The 15,870-nt window shown below is 41.1% G+C and overlaps 1 protein-coding gene across 1 annotated transcript in view; it reads right to left on the bottom strand.

The window, feature by feature from the left end:
• The window catches only part of GRID1 (glutamate ionotropic receptor delta type subunit 1), a 684,852-nt gene that overhangs the window by 102,587 nt on the left and 566,395 nt on the right, over positions 1–15,870 (bottom strand). Inside the window, exons 10-12 of the mRNA XM_052640513.1 lie at positions 15,018–15,215; positions 11,458–11,782; positions 10,141–10,279 (exon numbers count right to left, since the gene is read on the bottom strand). Coding sequence (XP_052496473.1) covers positions 10,141–10,279; positions 11,458–11,782; positions 15,018–15,215 — 662 coding nt within the window. The remainder of the gene's footprint in view (positions 1–10,140; positions 10,280–11,457; positions 11,783–15,017; positions 15,216–15,870) is intronic.

Here is a 15,870-nt window from a genome sequence, read left to right as displayed (position 1 = left end):
GATTCTACGGATCCATGAATACAGGAGCGATAGAGGAATAAAAAGGACAATGAAAAAAAATCAAAAGATACAGAAAATCTCCAATGCGACCTTTAGTAAAAGGTATTCTATTAACATTTTTCCCAGCAGGAGACAGACTTGTGTATCTAACATAAAAGCCTTTGCCCTCAAGATAAAAATAAAGAAAGAAAAACTAACAGAAAACAAAGCCAGCTCCTTTGCATACAGATCTGTACATGGAGTGTGACCCAAAGGGCAGGGAGCACAGAACACATTACATCAGAGTTTAGGAGTGACATTCCTCATCCCCAGCTACTGCAGACACACTTCTAGGGATGTGCAGTTCATCGTCTCCCAAGGGTGTTCACTCAACTTCAGATAGGTTTGACACCAGGAAGGGACATTTTGTTGCTGAGCTAACCTCTATATCTTGACTCATCCTACTCAAAGTTCCCCATTCTCTATATATTAACAAAAAGAACAAATTTTCCTTCAAAAATTAATTCAGTCATTTACCATATATTAGGCATGCATAGTTAATGTTATGGACTGAATGCCTGCTCTCCCCTCAAATTCACCTGTTGAATCCCTCATCTCTGATGTGATGATATTTGGAGGTGGGTCTGTAGCTCAGATGGTAAAGAATCTGCCTGCAACACAGAAGACCCAGGTTCAGTCCCTGGGTTGGGAGGATCCTCTGGAGAAGGAAATGGTAATCCACTCCAGTACTCTTGCCTGGAGAATCCCATGGACAGAGGAACCTGGCGGTCTACAGTCCATGGGGTCGCTAAGAGTTAGACACGACTGAGTGACTTCACTTTCACTTTTCACTTTCATGCACTGGAGAAGGAAATGGCAACCCACTCCAGTGTTCTTGCCTGGAGAATCCCAGGGATGGGGGAGCCTGGTGGGCTGCCGTCTATGGGGTCGCACAGAGTCGGACACAACTGAAGCGACTCAGCAGCAGGAGCAGAGCTATGAGAAATAAATCCCTATTGTTTAGGTCACCCAGTCTATGATACTTTGTTATGGCAGCTGACCTGTGCCAGACACTGTGCCAAGGGTTGGTTATACAATGGGGAACAAACTCAGTATCCAGATCCAAGGAATTTTTGATCTAGAAAGATGGATGCATGGTAACAAACAGTAAACACATAAACTCATTTATACATGACAATTGCTAAGAAAGAAAAGTACTAAAAAAGAAAGAAAGAAAGGAAAGTACTGAAGTATATGAAAGAGAAAAACAGAAAAGGGTGATGTAATTCGAGGAGTATCCAGGAAGGGCCACTATGAGGAGGTGACATTTGAGTAGAGACTTGACAAATGAGTCAGTGCTGGCTAGGTCAAAAGCATAGGGGAGCATTCCAAAAATAACTAGCTCAGTGAAGGCCATGGAGCAGAAAATTAACTGCAGTCTTCAAGGAGCACTGTGAAGCCAGGAAAGCAAGAGCACTGAGAAGAAAGATTAAATCCAGTTAGACAGAGGACATGCAGAATGCCCCTGCGGCTTTGCAGGAAGTCAGAAATCACGTAGTGCCGGTCGTCCAACTTTGTTCTTTTTCCAAATTCTGTCCCCCAGTCACCTTTTCCAGTTCTATTTTCTGCAGTCTGCTGGAGTTTTAATAGATATTGTATTCAACCTGTAGCTCAATTAGGAAGATTTGCCGTCTCAGCAATATTGAGAATTCAAATCCATGAATATTGGATATCTTTCCACTTATTTAGATTTTTAATTTTTCTTGATGACATTTTCCACTAAATTTTCTGTTAAGAGTTTAATATTTATACACTTTAAAAAATATTCCTATGAACTTTATACCTTTGGGGATATTGTAATTTTTTTTAAAATTTGTCTTCCAATTGTTGGTTTACTAGTATGTAAAAACATAATTTGTTTTTATATAGGGATTTTGTTTCTGGCAACTTATGAAGATTTATTTATTAGACAATTTTATTAAAAGATTGTTAGGATTTTTCACAAAGATGACCATATCATCAGAAAATAGACAGTGGAATTTCTCACGTCTGTGAAAGTGTCAGTGGTCCAGTCATGTCCAACTCTTTGTAACCCCAAGGATTGTGGCCCACCAGGTTCCTCTGTCCATGGGATTCTCCAGACAGGAATACTGGAGTGGGTTGCATTCCTTTCTCTAGGGGATCTTTCCGACCCAGGGATCGAACCCAGGTCTTCTGCATTGCAGGTAGATTCTTTACTGTCTGAGGCACCAGGGAAGACCCTTCTCAAGTCTATACAACCTCATTTCTTTTAGTGCTTGTTGGTCACACAAGGGTCTGAAATATTGTTAGGGAAAAGGCATCATTAAATCTGTTGCTAGTAGTCAGCTCTCTGCTTGTGCCAGTTATCAGGGTATGGAAATTTCTTTTTATACATTTATTAATCAATCATGAATGGGAATTTAATTTTGCCAGATTATTTTCTGTATCTTTTGAGATGATAACATATGTGATTTTTGTCCTTGATTTTTTTTAATGTGGTGAATCACATTAATTGGTTCTCAAATACTGAAACAAGTTATATCCCAAGGATAAAACTGCACTGGAATATGATGTATTATCCTGTTTATATATTTGTAGATTCAATGTGCTACCATTTTGGTGAGGATGTTTACATCTAAGTTCATAGGGGATATTGGGCAGTGACTTTCTTTTCTTGTAATATCTTTTTTGGCTTTTGGTATCAGAATTATATCAGTTTTGTTAAATGAATTAAAAAACATTTTCTCCTCTATCTTCCGAAAGAGTTCACAATTAGTGTTATTTAATTGAGTGTTGGCTAGAACTCACCAGCAATGCCATCTAGGCCTGGAATTTCATTCGTAGTGAGGCTTACAAATCTAATATCTTTAATAGATTTATCAATATTCATATTTTCTTTTTAAATCAGTTTTCATAAACTCTTTTTAAACAAATGTATCCATTTCATTAAGCTGTTAAATTTATTGGGGCCAAGGTGTTCATAATATCATCTTATTATTCACTTAACGTTTAAAAGATCCATGGTGAAATCCCACTTTCAATCCTGATATTAATACTTTCAGGTTTCTCTAATTTTTCTTGAATAGTCTTGCTCGAGGTTTATTAACTTTATTAAACTTATCAAACAACCAAATCAAATTAAACTTTGCTAATTTTCTACGTTGTTAAACATATTCTATGTCTTTCTTTAAAGTTGCTTTGAGTTTAGCCTCTTATTTTTTTAACCTTTTTTGAGAGGGAAACTAAGAATCTCAAATGTAAGCATTTTTTTGTTCCTTATTAGGCATTTAAGGCTATAAACATTTCTTTAAGCATTGTTTTACCTGCATTCCACACATTTTGATATATTGTATTTTCATTATCACTTACTTAGAAGTATGATTCTACATTTCTTTTATGATTTTCTTCTCTGACCCATAGGTTTAGAATTATGCTATTTAAATTTTATTGGGAATTTTCTAGTTTTTTTTAATTGATTTCTATTTTACCTTAATTATAGTGCTAGAACATACTTCGTCAGATTTTGAAATGGACTGCGACTGAGATTTAACTCTATGGCCGAATGAATGCTGCATCTTGGTGAATGCACACTTGAAAAAGATGTGTGTTCAGCAGCTGTTGGGTCTGCTGCTGCTGCTGCTGCTGCTAAATCGCTTCAGTCATGTCCGACTCTGTGCGACCTCAAAGACGGCAGCCCACCAGGCTCCCCCGTCCCTGGGATTCTTCAGGCAAGAACACTGGAGTGGGTTGCCATTTCCTTCTCCAATGCAGGAAAGTGAAAAGTGAAAGTGAAGTCGCTCAGTCGTGTCTCACTCAGCGACCCCATAGACGGCAGCCCATCAGGCTCCCCCGTCCATGGGGTTTTCCAGACGAGAGCACTGAGTAGGGTGCCATTGCCTTCTCCGACTGTTGGGTATAGTGTTCTCTAAATGTCAATTATGTCACGTGGGTTGACAGCATTATTTAGATCTTCCATAACCTTATTAGGGTTTCCTTGGAGGCACAGATGGTAAAAAAATCCGCCTGCAATGGGGGAGACCTGGATTTGCTCCCTGGGCTAGGAAGATCCTCTGGAGGAGGGCATGGCAACATGCTCCAGCTCCAGTCTTCTTGCCTGGAGCATCCCCATGGACACAGGAGCCTGGCAGGCTACAGTCCATGGGGGTGACAACTGACTGACACGCAACCAACGGGCACAACTGACGGACTGAGCACAGCGTAGCATACAGCCTTAGAAGGTGTTATTTTTTTTTTTGCTTATTTGCTATGTCAATTTCTAAGAGAATGAAATTAAAATTTGGACTATATTAGATGTTTCTATTTGTCCTATTATATTTGTCATTAAAAAAAATCATTTTGTATAATGATAGAGCTTCAGATCTGATACAATAATTCAGAAATATAAAACAAATAACTACAAAAGTTAGGAGATATTCGAACAGCATTTCCTCAGAAAAAGCTACTAACTCTGTATCGTTCTGATGTGGACACCTACAATCATCTGGGGTGAAATGTGAAGACAGGCCAGTGATCCAGCAAAGGGGGGAAAGACTTATCAAATATTATATCATAAACTTGGATGTTTGTTATATGGTGTAAACATACTTGGAATTGTTCTTTATCGCTATGTAATCCCCTATAATACTGTAAGGCAAAAAGTCTAATTTGTCTAATATTGAGACGGTCTCTTATACTTACAATTTGCATGGTATATCTTTTCCTTCTTTTTCAATCTACCTTTTCAGTTCAGTGCAGTTCAGTCGCTCCATCGTGTCCGACTGTTTGCAACCCCATGAACCGCAGCACACCAGGCCTCCCTGTCCATCACCAACTCCCAGAGTGTATCCAAACTCACGTCCATTGAGTTGGTGATGCCATCTAACCATCTCATCCTTTGTCGTCCCCTTCTCCTCCTGCCCTCAATCTTTCCCAACATCAGGGTCTTTTCAAATAAGTCAGCACTTCGCATCGGTTGGCCAAAGTATTGGAGTTTCAGCTTCAACATCAGTCCTTCCAATGAACAGCCAGGACAGATCTCTTTTAGTATGGACTGGTTGGATCTCCTTGCAATCCAAGGGACTCTCAGGAGTCTTCTCCAACACTGCAATTTAAAAGCATCAGTTCTTCAGGGCTCAATTTTCTTTATAGTCCACCTCTCATATCCATACATAACTACTGGAAAAACCATAGCCTTGACTAAACGGACCTTTGTTGACAAAGTAATGTCTCTGCTTTTCAATATGCTGTCTAGGTTGGTCATAACTTTCCTTCCAAGGAGTACGCATCTTTTAATTTCATGGCTGCAGTCACCATCTGCAGTGATTTTGGAGCCCCAAAAAATAAAGTCAGCCACTGTTTCCACTGTTTCCCCACCTATTTCCCATGAAGTGATGGGACCAGATGCCATGATCTTAGTTTTCTGAATGCTGAGCTTTAAGCCAACTTTTCACTCTCCTCTTTCACTTTCATGAAGAGGCTCTTTAGTTCCTCTTTACTCTCTGCCATAAGGTCGGTGTCATCTGCATATCTGAGGTGATTGATATTTCTCCCAGCAATCTTGATTCCAGCTTGTGCTTCTTCCAGCTCAGCGTTTCTCATGATGTACTCTGCATAGAAGTTAAATAAGCAGGGTGACAATATACAGCCTTGACGTGCTCCTTTTCCTATTTGGAACCAGTCTTTTGTTCCATGCGCAGTTCTAACTGTTGCTTCCTGACCTGTATATAGGTTTCTCAAGAGGCAGGTCAGGTGGTCTGGTATTCCCATCTCTTTCAGAATTTTCCATAGTTTATTATGATCCACACAGTCAAAAGCTTTGGCATAGTCAATAAAGCAGAAATAGATTTTTTTCTGGAACTCTTGCTTTTTTGATGATCCAGTAGATGTTGGTAATTTGATCTCTGGTTCCTCTGCCTTTTCTAAAACCAGCTTGAACATCTGGAAGTTCAATGTTTACGTATTACTGAAACCTGGCTTGGAGAATTTTGAGCATGACTTTACTAGCATGTGAGATGAGCGCAATTGTGTGGTAGTGTGAGCATTCTTCGGCATTGCCTTTCTTTGGGATTGGAATGAAAACTGACCTTTTCCAGTCCTGTGGCCACTGATGAGTTTTCCAAATTTGCTGACTTATTGGGTGCAGCACTTTCACAGCATCATCTATCAGGATTTGAAATAGCTCAACTGGAATTCTATCACCTCCAATAGCTTTGTTTGTAGTGATGCTTTCTAAGGCCCACTTGACTTCACATTCCACGATGTCTGGCTCTAGGTGAGTGATCACACCATCATGATTATCTTGGTCATGAAGATCTTTGTATAGTTCTTCCGTGTATTCTTGCCACCTCTTCTTAATATCTTCTGCTTCTGTTAGGTCCATACCATTTCTGTCCTTTATCAAGCCCATCTTTGCATGAAATGTTCCCTTGGTATCTCTGATTTTCTTGAAGAGATCTCTAGTCTTTCCCATTCTGTTGTTTTCCTCTATTTCTTTGCATTGATTGCTGAGGAAGGCTTTCTTATCTCTCTTCGCTATTCTTTGGAACTCTGTATTCAAATGGGTATATCTTTCCTTTTCTCCTTTGCTTTTCACTTCTCTTCTTCTCACAGCTATTTGTAAGGCTTCCTCAGACAGCCATTTTGCTTTTTTGCATTTCTTCTCCATGGGGATGGTCTTGATCCCTGTCTCCTATACAATGTCATGAACCTCCGTCCATAGTTCATCAGGCCCTCTGTCTATCAGATCTAGTCCCTTAAATCTATTTCTCACTTCCACAGTATAGTCATAAGGGATTTGATTTAGGTCATACCTGAATGATCTAGTGGTTTTCCCCACTTTCTCCTATTTAAGTCTGAACTTGGCAATCTACCTGCGTTTATGTTAAAAATGCTGTAAACAGCAGATGTTTCCAGGTTATAGCTGTTAATGATAGGAAGTCTAGTCAGATACCTGTAACTTATGGCACGTGGAGTAAGTCTCATATTCTTTTTCTTGAGTACCCTTAATATGCGCCACCTTTTCCAGTCTGTGGTACCCTGAAGGCAGGAACTGATGGATAGCTCTATTAAAATGCATTTGTTGGTTGCAGCCAATCGCTTCAGGCTATGAGGATTTCACAGATCAATTTTTTTCTAATTGTTGGCAGAGCTGTCCAAACTTTAATGTGAATAAAAATCACTTAGAGACCTACTTAGATACAAATTCTGGTCCGTGAGATCTGAGGTAAGGACTGAGTGTCTTATGCCAGCAATATTGGCCTGGGTACCACACAATGAACAGCATGGATGTGTAGGTCTTGCTCTCTCCCCAAGAGTCAACCAGGTCTTCTGTGTCACAGGATACTAACTTGTATGATTTGATGGTGAAAAGTAAATATGTTAAAGTGTGAAGCTGGCATATGTAATAAAGTAGAGGACAGTGGGACCAGAGGCAACCTGAAGAGTGTCACCATCACCAAAGTCATTCAAAGTTAAATATTCAGCATACTAAGCTGCCAAAACCCCCAACAAGCTTGCAAAGTAAATTCAGGTCACATCCAACTGTTTATGATTCCTGCTCAATGTCTTACTCCACAAATGAATTTTAAAAATGGAAACTTCACATCCAAATTTACAAAACAGAAAATGACAAAACTTTCAGAAAAACAAACAAAATATCCAAGATTATATTCAGGGTCTAGGACCCGGCAGAGTTAGACTTAACACCAAAAGCATGATTCACGAAAGAATAAATTTATAAATTGAACCTCATAAAAATAAAAAAAACTTTTCTTTGTGAAAGACTTTGTTAAGAAGTTGAAAAACAAACTTCAGAGCAGGGGGAAATATTTGCAAACCATACATCTGGCAAGGAACCAGTATCTCAAGTATATAAAGAACTTTCAAAATTCAACATTAATAAACAATCCAGTGAGAAAATGGGCAAAATACAAGAAGATATATTTCATCAAGGAAAATACAGCAATAAGCACATGAAAAGGTATTCACTGTAATTAGTCATTACGGAAGCAAAAAGCCTCAATGCACTATCACACCATGACTATCAGAAGGTAAAGTAAAAATATACTGACACACTGCTGCTGCTGCTAAGTCGCTTCAGTCGTGTCCGACTCTGTGCGACCCCAGAGACGGCAGCCCACCAGGCTCCCCCATCCCTGGGATTCTCTAGGCAAGAACACTGGAGTGGGTTGCCATTTCCTTCTCCAATGCGTGAAAGTGAAAAGTGAAAGTGAAGTCGTTCAGTCGTGTCTGACTCAGCGACCCCATGGACTGCAGCCCACCAGGCTCCTCCGTCCATGGGATCTTCCAGGCAAGAGTACTGGAGTGGGGTGCCATTGCCTTCTCCAATACTGATACACTAAATACTGGCAAAGATGCAAAGAAACTGGATCATTCCTACATCCATAGTAGTAATTTAAAGTGATAGTTACTCTCAAAAGCAGTTTGATCATTTTTTTATAAAACTCAACATGCTGTTACCACGAGATACAGCAATTGCATTCTTGGATATGTATTACGTATTAATGAAAATGCATGTTCACACAAAAACTTTCCCACAAATGCACAGTGGCTTTATTCATAATTGCCCCAAACTGGAAAAAACCTAGATATCCTTCAATTGGGGGACTGTTAAATAAATTGTGTTACCTTGGATTCTACCAAGCAACAAAAAGCAATGAACTATTAATACACACAACAATTCGAAAGACTCTCCAGAGAATTATACTGAAAGAAAAAGCTAATCCTAAAGTGTGATTCTATATATATAATACATGTTTGAAATGACAAATTTCAGAGACAGAGAGCACATTAGTGTCTGCTAGGTGTTAAGAATGGGACAAGAGGCAAAGAAGTGCGAAGGAGGTGGGTGTGGTTATAAAAGAACAACACAAGGAATTCTTGTAGAAACAAAATTATTATACTTAGTATCTTTACTGTCATGGTGGATACACAAATCCACATATACAATAAGACTGTATAGAATCAAATGCACACACACACACACACACACACACACACACACAGAGAAATGAGTACAAACATGAGAGGAGAAATTTGAATAGAATCAGTCAATTGTATCAATGTTCATATCCTGGTTTTGCAAAATGCTACCATTGGGTGAAACTGGCTAAAAGATATTCTGAGATCTCTCTGCAGTATTACTTATAATTGCAAGTGAATCTATAATTATCTCAATAAAAATGTCAATTAAAATTAAAACTAGACCATATCATTCTGAATTTTTAATCCTAATCAAGGAATCTTTCCTCTTTCAAATAGGCACTTGGGAGCTACAGAAGCTGGTTGAGTATGGATGACCTGACTAGGGTCGTGGATCAAAAGAATTGATATAATGACAGTAAGTATGATGAATTAAAGGAGAAATTACCAAAGGCAGGGACACAGAAAAGCATAATCAGGGATAAAGAAAGAGGTGATACTGAGGTTGATATTGCACCCAAAGAAGTGTGGACTAAATCTGTGCCACTGGTCAGTTCAGCAACCACATAGCCAGTGGACATTCACTTTATCCAAGTTCTTTTGTAATTCACACAGTAGGTGAGAATCTGATTATAAAGCAAAGGCATTTCTGAGTTATTTCACTATGTTGAACTAATTCTTTTATGCCCTATTTTTAACATTTTGGTTAAAATGAAACATTTTTAGTTCTTGGTTTCAATAATTTTACAATTTTATAACTGTAAGTGAAATACATTTTCTAATCACTACAATAACTGGCATGTTTTAAAAAATATTTTTTAGATGTTTGAAGATTGGAGACTTGGAGAAATATATTAGATGTGTGGTTTTAATGAAATGTTTATAAAATTTTGATTAAATGAGTTTGCAATCAATATTGAAATGTCTGAGGACATTTCATTTGCTGATTTTTAATTTTTTGACTTATTAGTTACAGGTGGAATTTAAATGTTCAAAGAAATACTAGTCAGGGAATTTATCCATGTATTTAATTGCACATAAAATAAAATACAACAGGAGTGAAGTTCCTCATACATTAAAGATCACTGCCATCAAATTGCAGATCCGGAGGAGTCCTTCCCTGCCTCCATGACAGCAGGCCACCATGGCCAGGCTTGCGTTCTCTCTTTACAGCCTTCTGGAAGGAGTAATGGACCTTACCTTATGGGGTTGTCCATCCGGGACACTGTGAGGAAGGCGGCGAGATTGGCTGTGTAGGAGGAACACACGATCAGAGTGAAGAGCCACCAGCTGCCCATCACGATTCTCATGGCCATGGAGTTCACTGAGGACTCTCCACCTGCAGGAGACAGGCAAAGGGGATTGGTCCGGGGTTTCTGCTCTCACTCCTGTCCCCAGAAGTTCTCTGCCCTGAAGCCAGCCATAGGGAACCTCCCCTGGTGATGAGCTGAGGATCAAGAAAGTGACTGCCAGCTGGTTAGGGTGGACTCTGACAGTTCTGGAAATAAAATCCTAGGACCACCAACCTCAGAAAGGGGTGGAGGGTCACAAAATACAGCACAGCTAGGCTTGGCATTTTTAGTGATAGGATGTTTCTGAAAACGCCAACAGTAGAGTTCTGAATATCAAACTCTTCCCCTTAGAAGGTTCTCCTCACTGTGTCGAGAATTTCCAGGGTTGCAACCCTATGTAAGGTCCCTATCTGTTTTAAATTCACATGAAACAGTCTCAGGAATTCTGTAAATGTAAAATTACCTTCTACCTAGAGGGTTCTCTAGCTGTCTTTCAAGCCTCAGAAATGAGATGCACCATATCACTTTTATTAACATTCAGCCCTCACTAGATGACTTTTTCCTATGATTTTCAGAAATCATTGTATATGACTTATAGTCCAAAGCTGCCTCTTTGAGGTCAATCGTTCCTCCTCGGTGTCTCAGGCGGTAGCAGAGAAAAGCTCCTTGCTGACTATTATTATATAACCTCTCGAGCAGATAATACCTAATTTGCTATAGTGCAGATAAGTCCAGGACTCACATTAGGAACTTTGCAACTTTGTTGTTTCCCATCAAAACTGTAACTTCCCAACTGCTATCAAGATTTCTCTGAGATAGGAGACTGAATCTCAAGAATGGCTGGAGTATTGCTTAGATGACTGCAAAACAATTGTGATTTTTTAGCCCATGAAGACTTCACATTTAAGGAAGATAGTTTCATTTGACAACCCTGTCTGCATAACAATCAATCTAATGTGGGAGGGGAGGAAAGTGCAAAGCAGAACTAGAAGTTAATTTTATCTAAAGAGGAAAATCAGGACCCGAAGTTCTTTCTTTTTTTTAATCATTTCATTTACTTTCTATCTGAGAATACTTGGAGTACAGCATGATATTAGGACCATCTTAGAAGTTAAATAAAATTGCATTTTAAATGACTTTGGGAACATGAATCTAGAATGTCGTCAGTAGACAAGTCCCTCCAGGACCTTGGGGTTACTCCAGCACGGAGAAACCAGGAAGGTACCTTGCTGTACGAAGGCTCCATAGACAATCCAGATGGCACTGTGCAAGGTGGCGGAAGCAGATGGTCGGGGCTGGGCTGCACTCTGAGCCCTCACGGCCTGAATCCGGTTCAACACGAATATCAGCACACCAACCACGGGGATGGCTGCCGCAATGCAAGCCCACACAGCAAAATCAAACGGAGCAAAGAGGGAGAAGATGCTGATTTTCTCCTCGGGCTTCTTGATGAGGATTCCCACCGAGTAGTCCAGGTACCGCTTGCTGAAGTCCACAACGCTCTCCCTCTCCGGGGTGATGGTGATGGCGGAGATGGCCAGATCTGCTCTCTGCAAGGCAAACCCATCTGGTCAGAAGGCGGTCCTCAGATTACTGCTGGGTTCTACCTTCGCCCAAGGCCTATCCACTGCCCTTTGGGTTGTTCAGAGGAAAAGGCTTCGAGTGTTGACGCCTCATGACTTTGAACATTGTAAGGAAAATCCAGCATCAGGATTTATTGCCATTACCACCTTACCTTACACATGTCTCCCCCAAACCCTAAAAACTCTTGGAAACCACTTCTGGAGGAAAGAATCTATCACCATTTTCATTTCTGTGTGAATTGTAGGTTTTCTTCAATTTCTTAATGATCCCCTTAGTGAACCACCTCTTTCCTTTTACTGGTATTTCCATCTTACTGCCCACCCTTCTCCCCACCCTGTCTTCTATTTTCTGGACTTGTCTTCATCCTTCCTATACTTCAAGACCACAGGGACACTCCATTATTCCATCAAACCTCTCCAAACTCCATCAGCCCACACAGATATATCTCTTCTCTAAAATACTTTTGAAGTTATATGGAGAGTGTACGACTACCTTGAATCTCATTAGAGTATCAGTCCTAAGTTGCTTTATATGCAGGCTCTATGCTGGAGAGTAGCATATTCCAAGAAAAAAGGGATCATCTTCCTTCTTCCACTTCCCTTAACTCATGGCTTCTCAGACATATGGTTGATTCTTCCTTCAGTAAAGCCATGCAGTGAAGGGGCCCCTAGGACATCCTCTGCTGTGACCTCAAAAGTACCTCCCAAGATGTTTGCTTTCCAAGATGAGCTTAATTTAAAAACAGACAAAGACCTCATTAAGATGAAACTAGATTGTGAGGTTAAAACTGCCAAGACTGGTGGAGACTAAGATCCTTACGCCTGAGTTGATGCTGGCATAAGAGCATTAAAATTGCACAGTGATCATCTCTCTCTTGGCTCTCTAAGTAGGAGGCCTGTCGGAACTAGGTTTATTTTAGAATGACCAGTTGTGACAGCTTATCCAAACTACATATTCAAACTGGGGAAAACTACATAGAAGAACTTTATCAGGTCCAATACGCAGGCTGGAGGGGCAGATATACTGATTGCCAAACTGAAATCTAACATACGGAGAATAAAGAGAGAAACTGCTGGAGGCAACCATGTCAGCGCTCCCACTTGCCACACGTGCATTTCTCATTCTTGCTTCTCTTCTCAGAAACCCAAGATCCAGGGAGGTGTGTTTGTTTGTTTGTTTGTTCTGTTTATGCTTGGAGAATATGCAAGGACTGAGAAGGAAATCTAGGGGATCAGGATAGGTTAACAACATAGGATGGAGGGAAACTAACGTATGAAACCAGGTCCAGAGAAGGCGCCAGGGAGGTGACTGGTGACCCCAGTGAGGGGTGAGCTGTAATAGGAGGGAAAACACTCCCTGCTCTGAAACTGGAGGTGAGAGCGCATGTCTGCAGATGTGATCTTTATAGGAAGTCGAAGCAGACTCTCACATTCAGATGTCTTCATTTCTTTCCTTAATAGAGGAGCACTTCTTTTTTCTAGTTTAAGATAGGAGATTCTTAGGCTGCTTGAGGAGAAAGATACAATTTTGCAACAGTTTCTAAGGAATGTTGCTAAGGGACCCAGTAAAGGCCATGTTAAGGAACTGGGGCTGTCCTGAAGGCCCAGCTGAGGTGGAAGGCCACACATTGTTTATGCATCTATCTGGACAAACTTGGGGTTTTCGCCTCTAATTGCATACAGCAACCTGGATGTCAGAGTCAGAAGGTAGGTAATAGAACCAAGTCAAGGTTTCAAGGTAACAAGAAATCAAAAATAATTTAGGAGAATCACAAAAGATGAAGGGAACAGGGGTTTATCTGGACAGCCACAGAGGGCATGCCGGGCGGGAAAGGATGCCATACTAGAAAGGCACAGAAATCCTAGAGAAGAATGAACCTCAAATACATGTGCCAAGTGAAAAGGGTCAGAGACAAAAGCCTGGTATGGTATGACTGCTTTTAGTACATATTTGCAAAAGCAAATCTATTGACTTAGAAAGTAGATTACGGTTTGCCTCGGGCTGGGTTGGAATGGGATTAATTGTAAATGAGTATGACGGATCTCATTGGGGTGATGGAAGTATTGCGAAATTAGACATGGTAATGGTTGCACAGCTCACTAAATTTCCTAGAAATCATGAATGATACATCATCTGAAATGGGTACAGATTATATATAAATTATTCCACAATAAAGTTGTTATGGGATTGGCTTTTGTTTTCACCTCCTTTTTTATATTAAGCTGATTTAATGAGCAATTTCTTGTCATTAACAGGATTAGAATGCACGCTACTGGAAAAAAATGACAGCCTAGGAGAAACTGGAGAGAACACAGGTATCCTGTCTGCCTTTATGGGTTTATAAAGAAAAGGACTTGTGTTCTAAGATAAAATGCCAGAGTCAGAAGGATAACAGGGTATAGTCATGGAGTGGGACAGCAACATGTAAGATGCTAACAGGATGCACGGGGACAGGTACTCCAAGGCCACTGGAGATGAACGGTCAAAGCACCGGAAGCCCAGGGATATCTGTGGGGATGTCAGAAATGTCCAGATTGATGGTGACGGAGGGCTTGAGCAGACCCACCAATGTAAACGGCTGTCAGTAAATAACCCAGAGGCCACAGGATGGCAGGGAAAGAAGGGGGACCCAGTGAATCGGCCTCATGCCATGGGGACCCAGGTTCTACAGGCAAGAGGAAGAGTAAAGATTTGAAATTGATCTGAGGCACTGGGGAATGTGATTTCACTTATCCATAGCAATGCAGACATGCCTATACACTCATTCACACACATGCATGCACGTGGACACACACAAGACACACCGCCCAGTTCTGTAGGCCCATGAAGAAGAGAATAAGCATGCACCCGTCTTCCCCATCCCTGTCCCCATGAGCACTGGGCTCCTATGGCAGCTCAAACGTGGGGGTGGATTTCATGAAGGGTGGATTACAGAACAGGCACAATGGGTGTTTCAAAGGAATGATAGCAATGGACACAGAAGGAAAACCCAGAGTGCCTGGGAATTGGAAAATAAAAGTAAGAATGATACAGCAGGGAGGAGGGTGGAGGTGGAGGAAGAGGTCCTTATCGCATGGAGAAGGGTGACTGTGATCTGTCTAGCTGGTCCTGAGGTTCCAGCTTCATAATGGGCCCAATTAAGACATCACCCCAGAGGCAGACTAGGGGGCCCCTCCCCATGGATCTGCTGTTGGGACCTACCTTGCTGATGAGCTCCCCGATCATCCCGTTCCAGGAGGTGTTATGGAGCTGGTGACCGTACCTGCCGTCGGGGGCCTGGTAAATCTCGTATTTGAAGCCCAGAGCCTTGGCCAGTGCATCCAGGACATCGATGGAGAACCCTTTGTAGCGCTTGGGCTGTCCAAGAATGTTCTCAGCCACCATCACAAAAGGTTCTTCCTGAGGACAACAGAATGAACGTTCTTCAACTAAATCACGGGTTCATTAACACACATCTTCCCAGGGTCTTATTGGAGAGACCAACCTGATGAACCATAATTTCAGAACGTTTGTGGACACACGCACTGTATTCGCCCAATTTAGGCCTGGAGTCTGAACCTCTCTGACCTTTTCTAAAGTGGTTTATAGACACTCAGGATACAGTGCGCAGGAAAATCCCTCCAACCAGCATACTGAAGGAGGAACGGATTTATCTGTCCTCTGTCATTTCAGACTCAGCTCAGCATCCCATTCTCCTAGGATAACATGGCTTGTTTTCACGCCTTCATCTGTGACATTCAGGACTCTGCCCTTTGGAAATGCAGGAATTCTTTAGGACACACATAAGAAATGTGAATACCTCTCATCTGGGATAATAAATGACCACAGAGCTCTGTGAACCAGGTTGAGAGAAGACTATTACATCTATCAGACTGGACTAGAAAAATGGATGCCCAGTCACAAGACAAGGTCATACTGCACGGCAGGTTAAACCTCACTGTCCAAAAGTCCAAAAGCAGGCTATGGGCACATGAACACATTTGTGCTGGGTCACACGCACTCCTGTAGGGCACATGGTCATCTGGAAAACAGCTCAGCCTTCCCCACCATAATC

The sequence above is a fragment of the Budorcas taxicolor genome, chromosome 5 (genome assembly GCF_023091745.1).
Source record: "Budorcas taxicolor isolate Tak-1 chromosome 5, Takin1.1, whole genome shotgun sequence".
Classification (NCBI taxonomy): Eukaryota; Metazoa; Chordata; class Mammalia; order Artiodactyla; family Bovidae; genus Budorcas; species Budorcas taxicolor.
Note: the sequence above shows the minus strand (reverse complement) of the source record. Positions and strands in the feature narration are given on the sequence as shown.